The sequence below is a fragment of the Alternaria rosae genome, assembly GCF_020736505.1.
Source record: "Alternaria rosae strain MPI-PUGE-AT-0040 chromosome Unknown BKA58scaffold_2, whole genome shotgun sequence".
In the NCBI taxonomy this organism is placed as follows: Eukaryota; Fungi; Ascomycota; class Dothideomycetes; order Pleosporales; family Pleosporaceae; genus Alternaria; species Alternaria rosae.
This window is the reverse complement of record NW_025763571.1, coordinates 4,242,831-4,259,342: the sequence shown is the minus strand read 5'-3', so window position 1 is coordinate 4,259,342 and position 16,512 is coordinate 4,242,831. Positions and strand designations below refer to the sequence as shown.

General features: G+C 51.8%; 7 protein-coding genes across 7 annotated transcripts; 5 read left to right on the top strand and 2 right to left on the bottom strand.

Moving 5' to 3' along the window:
* Positions 1-3,245: 3,245 nt before the first annotated feature.
* On the top strand, positions 3,246-5,058 carry BKA58DRAFT_453259 (uncharacterized protein; the record flags this gene model as incomplete). Its single annotated transcript, XM_046174460.1, has 5 exons — positions 3,246-3,426; positions 3,472-3,564; positions 3,616-3,770; positions 3,820-4,208; positions 4,260-5,058. The coding sequence occupies exons 1-5, from the start codon at positions 3,351-3,353 to the stop codon at positions 5,056-5,058; spliced, it is 1,512 nt and encodes a 503-aa protein (XP_046029858.1). The 5' UTR covers positions 3,246-3,350.
* A 3,142-nt stretch (positions 5,059-8,200) lies between these two features.
* Positions 8,201-9,633, top strand: BKA58DRAFT_308160 (uncharacterized protein; the record flags this gene model as incomplete). Its single annotated transcript, XM_046167190.1, has 4 exons — positions 8,201-8,393; positions 8,574-8,921; positions 8,993-9,212; positions 9,279-9,633. The coding sequence occupies 4 exons, from the start codon at positions 8,201-8,203 to the stop codon at positions 9,631-9,633; spliced, it is 1,116 nt and encodes a 371-aa protein (XP_046029857.1).
* A 119-nt stretch (positions 9,634-9,752) lies between these two features.
* On the bottom strand, positions 9,753-10,630 carry BKA58DRAFT_333457 (Golgi apparatus membrane protein TVP23). Its single transcript, XM_046168200.1, has 3 exons — positions 10,458-10,630; positions 10,054-10,389; positions 9,753-9,978 (listed from the first exon to the last, which is right to left on the bottom strand). Exons 1-3 carry the CDS (start codon positions 10,552-10,554, stop codon positions 9,824-9,826), a joined length of 588 nt encoding a protein of 195 aa, XP_046029856.1. The 5' UTR covers positions 10,555-10,630; the 3' UTR covers positions 9,753-9,823.
* Positions 10,631-10,652: 22 nt separating this feature from the next.
* On the top strand, positions 10,653-11,878 carry BKA58DRAFT_427545 (Pyruvate/Phosphoenolpyruvate kinase-like domain-containing protein). The gene is made up of 2 exons (XM_046172985.1): positions 10,653-10,865; positions 10,948-11,878. The coding sequence occupies exons 1-2, from the start codon at positions 10,829-10,831 to the stop codon at positions 11,868-11,870; spliced, it is 960 nt and encodes a 319-aa protein (XP_046029855.1). The 5' UTR covers positions 10,653-10,828; the 3' UTR covers positions 11,871-11,878.
* On the bottom strand, positions 11,879-13,591 carry BKA58DRAFT_355621 (S-adenosyl-L-methionine-dependent methyltransferase). The gene is made up of 3 exons (XM_046168647.1): positions 13,218-13,591; positions 12,200-13,170; positions 11,879-12,152 (listed from the first exon to the last, which is right to left on the bottom strand). Exons 1-3 carry the CDS (start codon positions 13,525-13,527, stop codon positions 11,943-11,945), a joined length of 1,491 nt encoding a protein of 496 aa, XP_046029854.1. The 5' UTR covers positions 13,528-13,591; the 3' UTR covers positions 11,879-11,942.
* An 87-nt stretch (positions 13,592-13,678) lies between these two features.
* On the top strand, positions 13,679-15,540 carry BKA58DRAFT_108363 (tryptophan synthase beta subunit-like PLP-dependent enzyme). Its single transcript, XM_046163874.1, has 6 exons — positions 13,679-14,019; positions 14,072-14,131; positions 14,195-14,313; positions 14,359-14,978; positions 15,025-15,094; positions 15,142-15,540. Exons 1-6 carry the CDS (start codon positions 13,702-13,704, stop codon positions 15,233-15,235), a joined length of 1,281 nt encoding a protein of 426 aa, XP_046029853.1. The 5' UTR covers positions 13,679-13,701; the 3' UTR covers positions 15,236-15,540.
* BKA58DRAFT_108364 (uncharacterized protein) lies at positions 15,541-16,490 on the top strand. The gene has a single exon (XM_046163875.1). The coding sequence runs from the start codon at positions 15,846-15,848 to the stop codon at positions 16,404-16,406; it is 561 nt and encodes a 186-aa protein (XP_046029852.1). The 5' UTR covers positions 15,541-15,845; the 3' UTR covers positions 16,407-16,490.
* The last annotated feature ends 22 nt before the right edge of the window (positions 16,491-16,512 follow it).

Sequence of the window (16,512 nt, the reverse complement as noted above, 5' to 3'; positions counted from 1 at the left end):
TTATCGGGCAATACTATACGTTAATTATGATCCCATCGCAAGCATAAGCGAAGGCACTGCGGCTCGTGGCTCGAATTTCCAACATCCCCGTCCGGACATCGATCCCAAAACGACAGCCACGCCCGTTGACAAACGCCATACCCGCCACCCCATCGAAAGGTTGCATTGGAAGACGACTTCTTGGGTTCAAGTTTGCGACCCTTGGAACGGGTCGTAATGTGGAGGGAAGAAGCGGGATGGACCATATGTTACTTGTGGATATAACTAGTTTATCGATGGAATACTTTCTACCTTGATATAAGAGATCGCATATGGCCATCAGGCATATCCACTCCATCGACACGAGCTTATAGGGCTGGAGGTAATGCATAGTGAACATGGGTTCGTGCGTCGCTTCGGGTTATGGCGTACTTATGGCGAGCTGATCGTATTATCGAGATGAGATATCGACGGCTCAATGCCGTCTTGTTCCTGGTTCATAGTAGTCGCTTGTCAGTATGCCTTTCCCGGGAGGTCATCACAGCTGTGTGAGGACATCGATAACGCCTAAGGGATGCCAATCATATTGTATCCTTTGCATACTGGCAGCAGGCCGTGGAAACACGGCTGGTAAGGCTGCCGCTCTCAAGGCATGTTCCTTGGTTCATGCGGAGAACGATTTCTCCGCCTGCCGAGTGATTCTGAGACGTCAGCCGCAGATCTAGCAGGCCGCGATACGAGTATCAGAGTACACAGTTCAAGGGCACCTTGTGATGTGACCTACCGAAGTGGAAACATGTAGTCACAATATGTTCAGGGCCGAGACACATGTACTGATCTGACTACGGGCCGACTACTTTCAGATGCTTTGAAGGATCGTGACGTCTTAGTTCGGACCAGCTCCCCAATCGCGATGGTTTACCGCCTCTACGCATACTGACCCACAAACGAGGCGTTCTTCGGGTTCAATTTGGGTCGCAAGTACTTGCTCGTGTAGGCCACGGATAGTGTGAAGTGATTGTAGCGTCCCTTAGCGCACTAGAACCATGTGATGAGTAGTTCGTGGTAGATCAGACGTAGCAAGCCAGGTCCTTGGGTTATACGAGACAGAGTAGTCTGAACCAGGCAGTTGGTGACTTCGGGCGACGACGGTCTCCTTGTAGGGCAGAAGGCTAATGTTTAGTATGTTGGGATAGGTACTCCTACGCGGTTTGATGAAACTAGGCACACATAGAGTGGCGAGACCAAGACGACCGAACCGTTTGAACTTGCTCCTCACTTCCCCACGAATCCAACGGCAGGACGACAGCGGCTCGGATTCATCTCGCCTTTCAAGCGGTGGTTCATGAGTACGTGCCAACATGTACCAAGGAGAAGTCAGCTGAAATGTCCGCCAATCAGAGTTTTGTGCGTCTCCAGCCCGAACGATGCCTAAGAAGGCGAGGACGCTTCTGCAGGCACGGTACAGGGCTAATGCGCGTTCTCCGTTCGCTACCTCAGACGGACCACACTGTTTCTGAGGCGTAGCGCATTTCCCACAAGCCAGTTGAAAAGGTCAGAAAACATCGCGCGATGAGGGTACATAGAGAGGCAGGTCAATGCGAGAGAATGCTATACTTGAGACATGGTTTGGGAACGAGTTGGGACGGTCAGTTCGTGCGTCATACCTAGACAGAGCTAGGACACGTGCCGACCTGCCCTCTGCCCCAGACACTCGTCCAGCGTTTGGACAGCACAACCTCGCGTAGGTCAGCGGCGCAACATCACAATGACGAAGAAGCCTGTCCTAATCGAGTCAGTATCGTGACCCGATCAAAACAACGAGAAGTTTTTACGCGTCGGCACGCGTTTGTTGGGGAACCCCACCAAGCGGCGCTAACGCGGTAAAGAGAGCTCGAAACCGCCGGACGTTGCAGAGCTGACTACGCCACCCAGTGCTCACCGGAGCCTGGTTCGGATCAGCTTACGATCGAGGCTTTCAACGCAGGTGTCAGACCGGAGATTTATGGGACAGTTCGTGCTTCCCGCGTGTTTTTTGCTTACTCCAACCGGCAGAGCAAGCCCAAGGAAGCTGAAAAGCTCACAGTCCCACAGCAGGAGACCTCGATCGATGACCACTCTCAAGGATGGCCAAGTGGATCGAAGAACAGTCGGGCTTCCCGCCACCGGACGTCAGCGATGAACCGCTAGGGATTGCGAACGATGACCCGCAACCACTTGTAGCGAGCTATTGATTTTCTCAACGGTTCTCGGAGGGTCCTTGCCGATAGTCAATTGGACGCGGCAGACAGCTCTTTACGAGAGTGCGACGTTCGCGATGGTATCAGTGCTGGGCGTTCAGTCAGCAGCAATCTCGCAGATCCGTGGTGGCTGTAAAGCCAATCCTGCAGGCAGCCTGTCGAGTCTCGACTCCATCGCAACACCATCAGAACCGATGAACTGGAGCTCTCCACAAAAGGATCATGTTGGAAGGGGGGACCTATAATCTCAACTTCCGTGAGGTGCTACGCCGCAAAGATGTTTGCTAGACGCCTGTTGACTCCGTCCTGGATGCTGTCGCGCTTCAGTGTGGGAAGCCCTTTGTCCGTTGTCGCGAATCACGATGCACGAGCTGGGAAAAGACATGTGAGCTGACCGTGCTGCCTTCGGCTCCTTCGAGCCAGTGTCCTTGCGCATGCGAGCCCTGTTCCTGAACCCAACCGTAATCCTTGTCTGCAGACCCGCCTCTGCTACGAATCCTAGCCGTCTTTGCATGTCTTGGCCACTAAGCTTCTGGGGTTAGGCCGCGCTAAACCAGGGGAGAAGTGTACCTGCAGGGATGAAGATGGTCTGTTCGCTTTTGGATCGCCGCACCCACTTGACCTACCCCCAGGCCGCCCAACCAGGAGCCACCTTCAAGACCAGGCCGTCTTCCTGGATCACTGCGGCTTCGCTCTCATGCGTTGACGGCTTTTCTTACTTCTGCCAAAACGTCCCGTCGTTCTTTTTACATCTGCTCGGCCCTACGCGCCCTTAATCCGACCAAAAACCTTATTCACTCTTTAGACTCTCCGCGTTCGAGCTAACGGCAACCAACTCACTCCACAATCGTTTCGTTTTCTCATCTGCGACATCCGTTCCGCCTGACACTCCCTATACTGTCACCGGTTTCATCTACACGGCATTGTCTTCCAAGAAGCCATCCTGCGCCAGCCCACGTCCGCGCTTGACTGAAGCCCAGAGACAGTCTTGTCGTTAGGGTCCACGTACTGCCTATAACCTTGTCACATCGCACTTCGGACAAGAGTGGGGATCACCGCTGGAAGGACTCTCATGCTGCATATTAACTGAACGCTTCGGTTCGTTCGGTGAGAAGAGTGAGAATTTTCGAGATGGCCAACACCACATTGCTTCGGGGAGAGTGCCCGCCGCCTTTCTATGATGTCTCGCAATTTGGACTCGACGGCTGTAAGTGCTCCGACATTGTTTTCATACTTTTGCTGACATTCATAGTTGTTGCCGGAAGGTTTTGTGCGCCAGTTTTACCAGGCAGTCCACTCATTTGCTGCTTGCCCTGTCCTTTGACAGACTTCCTGTACCCAGAAAGTAGGTCCCTGCAAAGTCCACATTGAAGTTCACATTGCTGATCTTATGTAGGTTTCAATACCGCCTATCGCGCGGCTGAAGCGCTCAATGTGGCTGGCCTCATCTGTCTGGTCATCCTGTTGATCACATACTTGGTCTTGCCGGCCGAAAAGACTCGTCGACATTATCTCAGTTATTGTCTCATCATAGCCGCAATTCTCATGGCAGTAAGTCTGACTTCGGTCTACCCAGCCTGTATCTGCTGATCGACTTTAGCTTGGCTTCGTAATACCCTTTGGTGCTCAGCCAGAGCAGTGCTACGATGAAATCACTCCAAACGATATGTACACGAGTCTGACATGTGCTTTCTCCGGTGCTTTCCTCATCTCTGGAGGTATGTCAATGGCAGTTTGGATCTTCATTCGCGCTCTCTCGATGCATCTCCAGATCTGCTGGGACGTCACGCCAGGACAGAAGTTCTTTTACTGGGCGCAAGGTCTGGGTTGGTCGGTTGCGGCCACTTTCTTCACCATCACTATCACGATCACTGGAGTCTCGTTCAGATTCGGTGACGTTTGCCACGTCAACGCCGAGCACTCAATGAAGGACTTTTGGGGTCCCTTGTTGGCCATTGCAGGCGCAGCTATGGTTATCCAGGTCGCAACGTAAGTCACTCTGGAGAGACATTCGGACGACATTACTAATGTCGCTATCAGCTTCGTATACTGTATCAAGGTGTATCTTCAGAACATGTTCAGCGACGACAAGACCGAAACACAAAGCAGTGCTGGCCTCCCCTCTTACACGACCAGCATACGGAACCGATCTGCACGAGCTGTTTACCGACGTGTTCGCAAAGTCCTATACCTCCAGTGGCGCGGCATAACGATCGTGGTCTTTATCCTCGTGGACGTCATCTTCTTCTCTATCGTTTTCATCTGGCTGAACTCCGTAACATCTCACGCCACTGAGGACCTCGACAAGTTCCTTCCGTATGTTTTTTGTCTGGTAACAAATGCCGAGAAAGGCCCCGAGCCATGCTATGCACTCGGCCAATCCCTCGCTGTCGACCAATCTACAGTGACAGCAATCTTGATGATGCTGTCGATTGCAGGTCTCCAAGTATTCTTCCTGCTTAGCCGATGGAGCATGGTGGTCGGCTGGAGAGATTTGATCAGAAGCAAGTTCAGCAAGAACCGCGAATTTGTATCTTTGGACGCTAGGAATCCCCAGGAGGATGTACGCCACTTCGAACTCAAGAACTTCGAGCCGCAATCGACCGCAGATACATACTATACTCCTGGACTTGCTAGCTACGCAATGGGAAACGAGCGATCGGATACTCCTGATCATTTCCACAAAGAAACTCAGCGCGACTACAAGAGCCCGACACTGAGCTTTTCGACTCCAAGGCCCCAATCTCGGGCGGCTACCCATGTCGACTGGGATCCTAGATCATCCATGGCAAGAGGAGGACTCGGACTGCATCCTCCAGACTACGACTCCAAGATCTGAGCATGAATACAACAATTTTCCTTCGCTACACTCCATCACATCATTTTAGTGCTGAACCTGGGATGATTATGCTGCGGGTATGAAATCAACCGCCTGATTTACCCGCCACTACACGCGAGCCGAATCGAGGTGCCTAGTTCAACGAGTTGCAGTCGTGAGACTAGTACACTTGGCCATGCACCAGCATATGGCCATGGGTCGCGACAGAGAATATGCGGCCTTTGCGCGAGACCATGATGCGGATCAACCACAACGCAGCCATTCTCATGTCAACGGGTGACGCCATTCCCTTTTTGTCTCTGCACTACATGTCAGACCACTAGCTTGGCATATCTGATCAGGTTTACTGCAGATATAGAGTTCAAAAACTTCCTCACACACTCTATCGCTGATCCATCGCCAAAGGCGAATGAGGGGTTGGGCACCATTACCCCCGTCCCCAGCACACATCGCCTTGTATGAAAGAGTACACGGATGCGTATGCAGATGACAGTCTGTCACTGAAACAGCAACAGTCTTGTCGCCTGGCCAAGGCCGTGGTAGTTCCTTTCTCCAGGTCGTTTCTTACTGTATTCTTACACATTCGTTCTTGCACGGGATGGAACTCGGTGCAACTCATCATTCCCTGTATCATCATTACAGGCGATCTCTTCTCGCCCTTGTACGGGGTCGATCATTCGCATGTACCGGATTCAGCATTGCACGAAGCCACAAGGTCGTCGGCTCCCACGCTTGCCTTCCACGCGAGCTTAAGACCCGCTTGCCTTGGTAGTAGCTCTACCATAGCTCACATATATAGCAAGTATAGCTATTCTATAATAAAATACATAACCCGAGAGCCGAACGCATCGAAAACCTTACTTCTACTCGCGTCGCTACACCCGTCCGCTTCTGCATGGATCGGCTGAACGTCCAATGCCGTTGTGCGATCGCTCTTGAACGGGCCGGGACCTGGCTTGTACCGGTAATATGGGTAAATTCGAAGCATTTGATATGTCGATCTTGGCAGGGTCAGGGAAGACGTCGCCGAGCAAAAAGAAACCGCCCAGAAAACGTGGTAATGGAAGGCATATCCTTTCCTCCCTGATGATGGAACCCTTGCTCCGGTCCATCAGCGACGTCGTGTTGAAGACAGACTTTGACTAGTCTTTCGTGTAGTGACATGCGCACGCGGGATTTTGCGAACTTTACTCGATAACAGCGAATGAGCGTTATGCCGTGCTTACGCCCCATTCTTCACCATGTCATTGGGTCGCTATACCATTTTCAGAGGGATTCCTGACACCTCCGTACTCCGTACCTCTCCGCCCAGCAGTAGCGACCAGAACCCATCAATGCAATGCAGTCTTTCGACTCCACCTTTCAAAAAGAATCGTTTCCACTTCCGCGGCTGCAGGCGCAAGGAAATCAGGTCACATTCACATTGCATAGAGAGATGGGATCTGCACTACTCTTTCCCTTTGCACATCCTCCTCAACAAAAGGCCCCAGTTTCCAGAACATCGTTCCCCGGGAAGACACGCGACTGACATGACGGAGGAACGTTATGGAAAGAGAAGGTCCCCCTTCCACGTGTGGGTACACGGGCGTATCTTGACAACGGCCCCTTGTTTTTGTCGGTATAGCGAAGCGCCTCTTTAGGAGCAGGCATGAACGCGTGCTCGGCTCGAGCTGCAGGAACAGGTATCTGGGCCGCAGGGTGGTCGGCCTGACGCGACCAGGGTGTTGCGTGGTCCGCGCGTCTCGAGCGAGGATTTATCCAACGGCTCGGCTCAGCAGGCCGTGAGAGCAACCGAGATTGGGGGGCTGATGTGCTCTGGGGGAAGTGCTGGACGCGATAGCGAGGGATGTTACTGCCGGATGTATTGACTTGTCAGACGTTATAATTTCGGCACTTATAGCCTGACGTACTGTGACATTGACGGACCGATAGAAGAGTTGTCGACGACGGCATGGGCGGTGGAAGTGGCTTCGATGTCGGACGTTGAGGCCCCACACAAGGCATGAAAGACGACTCAGTTTCAGCTTGTGTGCGATAAGATGCACGCAGGGCTCCTGACAAGCTTTACGACCACGCTCCGTTTCTGTACGCGCCTGAACAGGAAAAGTGGACTGGTCCGCGGCGGAAAGATTTGTTCTCTTCTGCGTCGCCTATAGCATCAGGATCTCCCTTCGTACAATTCGGTGTGATAGTCGTGCAGCTCCTCACTCACTTACAGTGGCTCTTTCCAGTCGCCTTCGAGCCTGTTACGCACAATCAAGACCGATGGCATCCACACAAAGTATGCTTGTTAGCATTGCGGGCTTGGAACAACACATGTCTCGTCATACCTGTGCTACCATGAGCACAAGAATATGTTGTGTATACTGGATAGAGCTGAAGTGCACTAATTCACCAGGATCCGTCAACACTGTTGCACGTCTCTGTTGCCCCCTTCAATTTTAAAGCCAGGAAGCCCTTGCGCAGACCAGCGATGAAGACCCGAAAGTGCATAGAGTCCTAAAGACGAGCGTATGTCGACCGGTGCAATTAGCGTGGTCGTGTGACGGCTGCTGGCTGTGGACTCCACTACATCCTGAATCCCAGACCGAGATTACCTAGTATTGCATCACAGAGCGTGGCTAGAACTCTTAGAATCAGCTCAAATCTAACGTCACACAAGATGAGCTTTTAACAAAGGCGCCCATCTCACAAATACAATGTTCATAGAAGCTATGTCTCTCCACAATACCAGACACAGATCTTCCTATCTGCCTAGCTCTTACTTATACTCATCCGGAGAGCGTTATTGACAAAAGCAAGTAATGGAGTTGCGACATATGGCACAAAATGTGTACATGTTCTAGACTTCAAGGGTCTGAAAACGTCATGACTTCAAGGGTCAGGTCGAAAGGTAAGGAAGGCGATACCCCACCATGTAGCGTACCTCAGTGTACGTACCAACTCCATCCCCACTTCCATCATCATCACCAAGCAACGAGGGACCTCTGTCCGACTCCCAACTCTCGCCATAGCCACCACGATTAATCCGCACATCGCACTGTACACCTCTTCCCTGGATCCCCAATTTGCGCAGCAAAAGGATCCACACTCTCCCCTCTAGTTCATACGCGGTACTCGTCTGCAAGCTAGCATGGTCGCGATGGGAGGTGGTCTAGATCTACCGTCTCGAAATTCATCGAAAGAGAAGGAGCTTGTGCTATGCGCATTGCACTGGCCTCGAGAGTTATGTGAGCGTGGCTTGAAAGCTCTTGGAGAAGCTTTCGACGATGTGGAAGTAAAGTACTTCCAAGTCAAGTGGGATGGTGGCAAGTCGGAGATGAACGCACCTGAAGGTTAGTCGGCAGTAGACATGCACACTTGCAGAGTATTGGTTATTTTTAAGAAGACGTTGGAACCGAAATGATGGGTTCACGCGTTACCAATCAGCCAATATGCGCAATCATCCCTAGCTGATGAGCTTCCATGCTTCCCGCGATCACACTTGTTACACAACATGGCTAATATCATCCCAGAAGACATCAAGCGCGCAACCTATATTGGAACCCTATCCTGGCTCCCGGAATCAGCATCGTCCATTCCAAATACCAAACTCATTCAGTTCTTCTCCGCAGGCACAAACCACGTTTCCAGCCATCCGATCTACACTGACTCTAAGATCCCGTTATGCTCTGCCAACGGCGTTCACGGCCCGCAGATTGCCGAATGGGTCATCATGATGAACTTGGTGCACAGTCATAGCTACACCAAGCTTTATGACAACCAGAAGAAGAAGGTTTGGGACCAGAAAGTGGGGAATAGTGTTAGTGATCGGGTGGGAAAGAGAGTGGGTATATTGGGGTACGGTAGCATTGGTCGACAAGGTACGTAACAACCAGACATACGAGTGAACTACACGATTTTTGTATTTGAATACTGGGCTGACATGAACCAGTCGCTCACGTAGCAAAGGCAATGGGCATGGACGTAATAGCCTACACAGCCTCACCACGCAAAACCCCAGAGTCCAAACACGACAACGGCTACATCGTCCCTGGAACTGGTGATCCCGATGGCAGCATCCCCAGCGCATGGTACAGCGGAACTAGCAAAGAAGATGTGCACGAGTTCCTGAAACAGGAAATCGACCTATTGGTGGTTGCTGTGCCGCTAACGTGAGTTATCCGCCCATTTATGCAAAGCGAGACGATTCAATCAGTTTTCACTAATACATGAACCAGAAAAGCGACTACGCATCTCCTCTCTACTGAGGAATTCGAGCTTCTACACAAGTCCAATCCGAAGGGCACCTACGTTGCGAACATCGCGCGGGGGCAGATCATCGACCAGAAGGCTCTCATTACTGCTCTGGAGAAGGAACATATTGGTGGTGCCGCCCTTGACGTTACTGATCCTGAACCTCTGCCTAAGGATGATCCGCTGTGGGATGCACCAAATGTCCTGATCACGCCGCACTGCAGTGGAGCGTCAGACGCGTATGCCGACCGTGCGTTCCAGTTGTTGATTGAAAACATTAAGAGGGACCGAGACAACGGCAAACTGATCAACGAGGTGAACCGCGAGAGGGGCTATTGAGTCAGCAGAACAGTTTGGACACCAGCTTTGTAGAACGTTCAACTCGAGTTGATAGATCGATATAGGGTATCATAGACGCCCTGGGTAGACTCCAAGTAATAGACCATATGCCTAGTCGTACAAGACTCTCCTGCTTGTCTCAACAGCCAGAGAAACGAGAGATTCGCGCAAACACCAAAACGTCCAAGTATCACCGCCTGAACAGCCCAGAGATCATGCCGCCAGCGAGATTCCTCGCGAGACCCGAACCGTACATGGCATTTGAGGCGAAGCCCGTCGCTTGGCTGAACTTGTCGCATCGGGAGAAGGCGAGGGTATTCGTAATGGTAAGGACGAGCGCGATAACTAAGACGAAAACGTTAGCACACGTCTCTCCCTCTCTCTCTTTAACCCTCCTCCAAAGAACAAGTCTCAACATACCAACAAGCGTCAACCAGATAAACTCCAAGCTGACAAGCGCGACAATAGCTAGCAACACCCACAACACCGGCTGCGCATACAGCGCGAGCCAGAAGAAGCGCTTATCCGTCGCATTGATCTGGCGCCCTGTTTCCGGATCCAGACTCTCAAACACCCAGCGCCCGTCTCCCGTGTTGGCATCGACTTCGTTCCACCAGCGGAGGCCGACGAGGCGGCGGCCGGCGATATTCTTGAGGTAGTAGAAGTCCATTGCGAGGAGCAGGATAGTGATGATGAAGATCATGACGAAGTTTGCGGTGAGGAGGCGGAGGCCGAGGAGGTAGACTAGTAGGGAAGCTGTATGGGCGGGTTAGCTGTGGATGTAATATGGTGCCTGCTGCAGCTTGTAGGTTCGGGATACGTACAGATGCGAAAGGCGAGGAAAGTAAGCAGCGTGATGGGATGGCTACTCAGTCTCCAGCTCAGCGAACCAGGCGCCGGCTCTTGTTGTGCGTTCTCCATGGTGCTTGTGCCGTGTGGGTGTGCGTGGTGCTGGGGGAAACAGTCCGAGATGTGTGAAGATCAGCTTCACGTGGCTTTCTCAGGGACGCGTCGGCGATCGGCGTTTGGGGGGAGCTTTGGTGGAGATGCAGGTGCGACTTCCCCGCACGTCATAGGCTCGCTCCAGTGTCCGAGGTGTGTAACGGGTATATGACTTTCTGCCATTGAGGCTTATACACTTTGGTGGTCGACACAGGTAACCGGAGAGAAGGAATTTAATCTATCCTCAAGCAGAATGGCAGCGCCGATTATACGGAGGGCGTGCATGTACGGTATACCATCACCACTCCATCATTCCACATTCACATACCATACAAGCAGTTTCACCACGTACCATACTAATACACCCCCCAGTGCCCTCCTCCTCAAAGCGAATGCTCGAAAAGTCCTTCGCCATGACCGCCGATAACGTAACCTACGACCTCGAAGACAGCGTGGCCCCGCACATGAAGCCTGAAGCGCGCTCCAACCTCCGCTCCATCCTCAACAAGCCGCGACCCGCCGGCATAAAAGAGATGTGCGTAAGGATAAACAGCGTAGACACGGGCCTCGCGCTGGATGACCTGACCGAAGTGCTCAAAGGCGAGCACCTCGATGCCATCATGCTGCCCAAGTGCGAAAGCGCTGCAGACCTGCATTTCGTCACCGATGTGATACGGCATCTCTCGCCCGACCGACATCCTAGTGCAGGAACACAAGGGAAGAGGGAGCCTGTGCGCATAATAGCGCTGATAGAGAGCGCAAAGGCGATTCAAAATCTGAGTGAGATCTGCGCTGCTTCGCCATATATCTCTGGGCTTGTCTTTGCAGCAGAGGACTTTGCTAAGGATATGAGTCTTACGCGCACACCTTCGCTTATGGAATTCCTATATGCAAGAAGTGCGATTGCGACGGCGGCGAGGGCTGCTAGACTTCCTAGTACTATTGATTTGGTGTGTACGAGTTACAAGGGCGAGCAGGGGCTCAAGACACTGGAGGAGGAGTGTTTGAATGGCAAAGGACTAGGTTTCAACGGCAAGCAGTGTATACACCCGAGTCAAGTCGCGGTGTGTCACAAAGCGTTTAGTCCTGGGGAAAAAGAGCTTGAATGGGCGACAAGGGTAGTCATAGCAGATGAAAAGGCAAGTAAAGCTGGGCGAGGGGCCTGGACATTGGATGGCAAGATGATCGATGCGCCGGTTGTGAAAAAGGCGCATGCGATACTGAGACATGCTGAGGTATGTGAGATGGATGTGAGTGCTGTCAAGGAGACATGGAAGGGACAGGAGCCTGAGTAGCTGCCAATGCATGTTGGCATCTTCATATTATTCTCCTACATGATGACCGTGAAAGGACCGTATGGCTCCGTTCTATACCGTGATCATGACACTGGCGTTCTTGTACCAGCTCAGCAAGGGGTTGTCGCCATTCTTTGTAGTCGTCTCCGCGATATCCGCCCTGCCGGCCATGAAATCTTCGTGTAGGTATGTTCGTGCGAAGCGTCCGGTTATCGACGTGTACATGGGTTCCATGACTTCGAAGTCAGTGGGGAAGAGTATGTCAAAGTAACCTTGGTGCACCTGGGTGTATCAGTAACTGTCTTGTAGCACAACCATAGCAAACTTACAAGAGGTGTCGAAACAGGAATCATCTGCCTCTTATACCTCGTTTGCACAACAGGCGCATTGATACCTTCGACCGCATCGCCCAGTTTATGGAAATCGCTGCTAATCAACTTGTGGTTTGGAAATTTCTCGTACAACATGTAAAAGAACTGCATCAGCCGCGTTGGGATGTACTCCGGCATGCTCATATTAGAGCGGAACGGTACCAAGCTCTTCAGGTTGTTCATGAGTCGCGAGCCTTGCAGCGGGTGTGGGTACGTGGTACAGGCGGCGTGTCTGCGCTCGAGGAATTGGGTGACGAGAGGGTCTATGGTGCGGGAATAGTACTCAAAGAGCTCTCCTCGAGGATCGATGACGACGTGGGATTGATATGGGAGGCCCGTTTCAAAATCGTACTTTAGGGCATCGTGCGCGAAGTTGTCGAAGACTTCCAATGCGAGGAAATAGCAGGGGGAGGAGACGTAGATGTTCCAGTCAAAGACACTGCGGTTGATGATTTCCACTTTATCAGAGTGTCCTCGCGCATATGCGGAATGGCCGAGACCCTTTTGTTGCAAGTCGGCCAATTGACTGGAGATCTCAATGATCTTGAACTTGGTCCGCTCGTATACGTCTGGGTGCACGTCTCTTATGAAGTCGAGAATGTTCAACATCATTGTACCATTACCCGCGCCCATTTCATATATGTTCAGGTCATGGTATGGGTAGAAATTGTACTTGTAGTCCTCTACGAGGTAGCGTGCGATTGCTTCTCCGTAGTAGGGTGAGAAGAGTTCGGTCGGCGTATGCCAGAGCTGGCGCAGATCGTTCGGTTCTTGGTAATCGAGATCGTCTTCGAAAGCGGTGTAGCGGTGCCGCAGCTGCTGAAAGAACTCGTGCTCAGAGCCCATGGAGTTGAAGTCGAATGGATCGCCGGGAGAGAAGATGACGACTTGCTTGGAGAAGTAGCCGTAATTGGGATTGTACAAGCTGTCTATACATCCATTAGTACAGCACTACAACACATATAAGAGTCCCAACCTTCTATAAAGTCGCGCAACAACATCTTGACTCTGCGCGGTCTTTCTCTCCGACTCCGCAGCATGTCCGCTGTGACCATTGGGTATCTCTCAAACTCTTCCGTCCTCTCGTGAGGGAATGCATTCTTCCTCGGCGTCCATCTGCTCTCGCGCTTCGTCTCTCCCTCACCCAGCCGTGTGGCCTTGCCTCGTCTTTGGTGATGTGGTATGCGGGCGCTTGCCAGCGCTGGTCGAGCTCCGCGGGCAAGACATTGCGACGCTCGATGCGAGAACAGCTGGCGAAAGAGCTGCGTGGCGAGCGGCGAGTCCATTGGCGCCAGAGACGATTGTCACGAATGCGTCGCGACAGCAGTGGTAGCTGTGGTATTCTCCGCGCGAATGCACGTGGTGAGCTTTGCGGGCAGCCGCGCCAAGACGGGGATACCACACAATTCCGATTGCGTCAACTTTGCAAACCGCACGCCACAACTCCCCAACTTTTCACAATGTCAGATCGCTCCAAGTACTATATCTTGGGCGCTTTCCTGTTGGGGATTGCTCTGACAAATGTATACAACAAAAAGAGGTTGATAGAAGGAACGGATGACGAAAGTCAAACTCTTGCACAGCAGCAAAAATGGCTATCGCAACTCGCAAAGGTCAATGACTTGGAAACGCTGAAGAAGAGCCTACTGGAATTCGGTGGTGGGCAAGGCGCAGTCAACATCAAGGAAGGCATTGAAGGATGCATAGGCGACACGCCCCTCATCAAAATCAAGTCACTTTCCGAGTTTACGGGATGTGAAATACTCGCAAAAGCTGAGGTAGAAATCTTACATGCATTTGCCTCAGATGTTCGCTAACGTGAATTGACAGTTCCTTAACGGAGCTGGCAATAGTCCGAAAGATAGGGTCGCTCTGAGCATCATCGAGATGGTAAGAGAATATTCTGCTCTGCCTCCCGTTTATATCAGTCATGATTGTTGAGTTCCATACCAGGCTGAAGAGAGGGGTCTTTTAATCCCACACTCTGGTGACACCATCTACGAAGGCACTGTGGGGAGCACTGGCATATCGTTAGCCGCCATTTGTAGAGCAAGAGGCTACAAAGCACACATGTAAGTCATCATCTGAGACACGAGTGTGCTGGCTGACAAGCGAAGCTGCATGCCAAACGACATGGCAATCGAGAAGTCAGATCTCCTCCTGAAGCTTGGTGCCGAAGTAGAAAGAGTGCGCCCAGCGCCTATCGTGGATCAGAAGCAATTTGTCAACCTCGCACGATCGCGAGCAGAAGAGCACACTGCAAGTCCCGACAAGTCAGGGAGAGGACTGTTTGCCGATCAATTCGAAACGGAAGCCAATTGGCGCGCACACTTCACTGGCACGGGACCTGAGATCTATGAGCAAACTGGGCGTCGCGTGGATGCCTTCGTCAGCGGCGCTGGCACTGGAGGAACCATTTCTGGAGTAGCCTTATTTCTGAAGTCCAAATTACCCAATATCAGGGTCGTCCTTGCGGATCCCCCTGGCAGCGGCTTGTTCAACCGTGTCAAGTACGGTGTTATGTTCGACCCCAAAGAAAGAGAAGGAACCCGGCGGCGACACCAAGTGGACACCATCGTTGAAGGGATCGGCATCAACAGAGTGACTCACAACTTTGATGTTGGCAGAGAGCTGATCGACGACGCCATTAGAGTGAACGATGACCAAGCAATTTCCATGGCGCGCTGGTTGGTTGAGCACGACGGTATATTTGTTGGAAGTTCTAGTGCTGTGAACTGTAAGTTGTGAAGCGTTCAACAGTGGACGGTACTGACTTATTGAAGGCGTCGCTGCCACGAAACTTGCAAAGACACTTGGCCCTGGACATCGCATCGTCACCATTCTATGCGACAGGTAAGACAATATCTCAAGGTTCCGAGCATGTACTGACTCCTTCATAGTGGCGCAAGGCACTTGAGCAAGTTCTGGAAAAGTACCGAGCCAGTTGGTGGCGCAGAGAACGATGTGTCTCTTCAAGCCATTATCGATGCTTGAGACACTATCTCGCTAGTGCTATCTGCCTTCAGATACTTTACGCATCCGAAGACCTTCGATTCGATTGACAGAACCACAGCTTTGGAAAACGAAGAATTTTGACAAATTCGCCGTTGATCGTATCCGAAACCGAGCTGTACAGCAGCGTTCAGACCATGAAAGATTTGCCAACGCATCACAATATCAGCCAACACGCCACCACATCCTCAACAAGGGTGATCAGCCCCTCGCCTTCAACAGCTACTATCATCGCCACTATGGAATGCGCGACATTGTGCGGCAACAACCTTCAACCACCCACGCGGAGACAATGAACACGTGACACGAGAAAGACAAAGGTTCTACTCTTCACGAGATACTAAGAGTCAGAAGAGCAAGTCTTGAGCGGCGGTGTCTTAACAAAGAGCAAAGCTCCAACAAAACTCATTCTCTTCTGACAGCCGCCACGCCCGTTTGTGTCGCCTTTATATACCACGGCGACCCCTCAACCCTGTATGCTACACACTCCGGCTGGTCCATACCAAATATTGTCGCACACGTCCTCCCGCAGCAAACTTCTTAATTCAGCAAGCATCGTTACCTGACCAGAACTCCTTTACCAAACGGACATATGCCTCACCGACGCATGAGCGATACAAACGGAATCAACAAAGCAAAAAGCCCAACATCAAGCATTGTGCAAAGGCGAATAGCAAGGAAGATGTCACCCTGGAATCGCAACCCAGCTCTTGCGGACAAAATCGCCGAAATGCGCCTCACCATCGCTCCCATAGTGCACGTCGAGACAGGAATTCCAGCCCCCGAATTCCCCTCTACAATGCTCGATCTTTTCCTCCTCACCGAAGCGCAACTCGACGCTCTAGCCACCTACTATTCTCAGACCCATTCAACAGATCTCACAAGCCAATATCCACAGACAATGAACTGGCAGCAGCCGTTCTTAGATGCTAGCGACACCTTGCCAGAAAATTGTAAATTAGGCGAACTGGAACGGTTGAAGATCAAGATGAGGATGTTTGCGAGATTTATTGGTATGAGGGGTGCGGATACGCCGCGCTGGGAGTATGATCGTCAGATTGAGATATTGAGGAATAAGATCCAGAGGAGGATTATGGATGAGGAGGAGAAGGTGTTGCGGAAGTTTTATCAGGGGCCTGTTAGTAGGTCGTGAGGGGTTTGAAGGGCGCTGGGCGTGCTTTGAGTGCTGGTCACGCATGAGGATGAAGAGAGGTTGCGATATTGTGGGAGCGCTATTCTAATGATCTTCGTACGTGGCA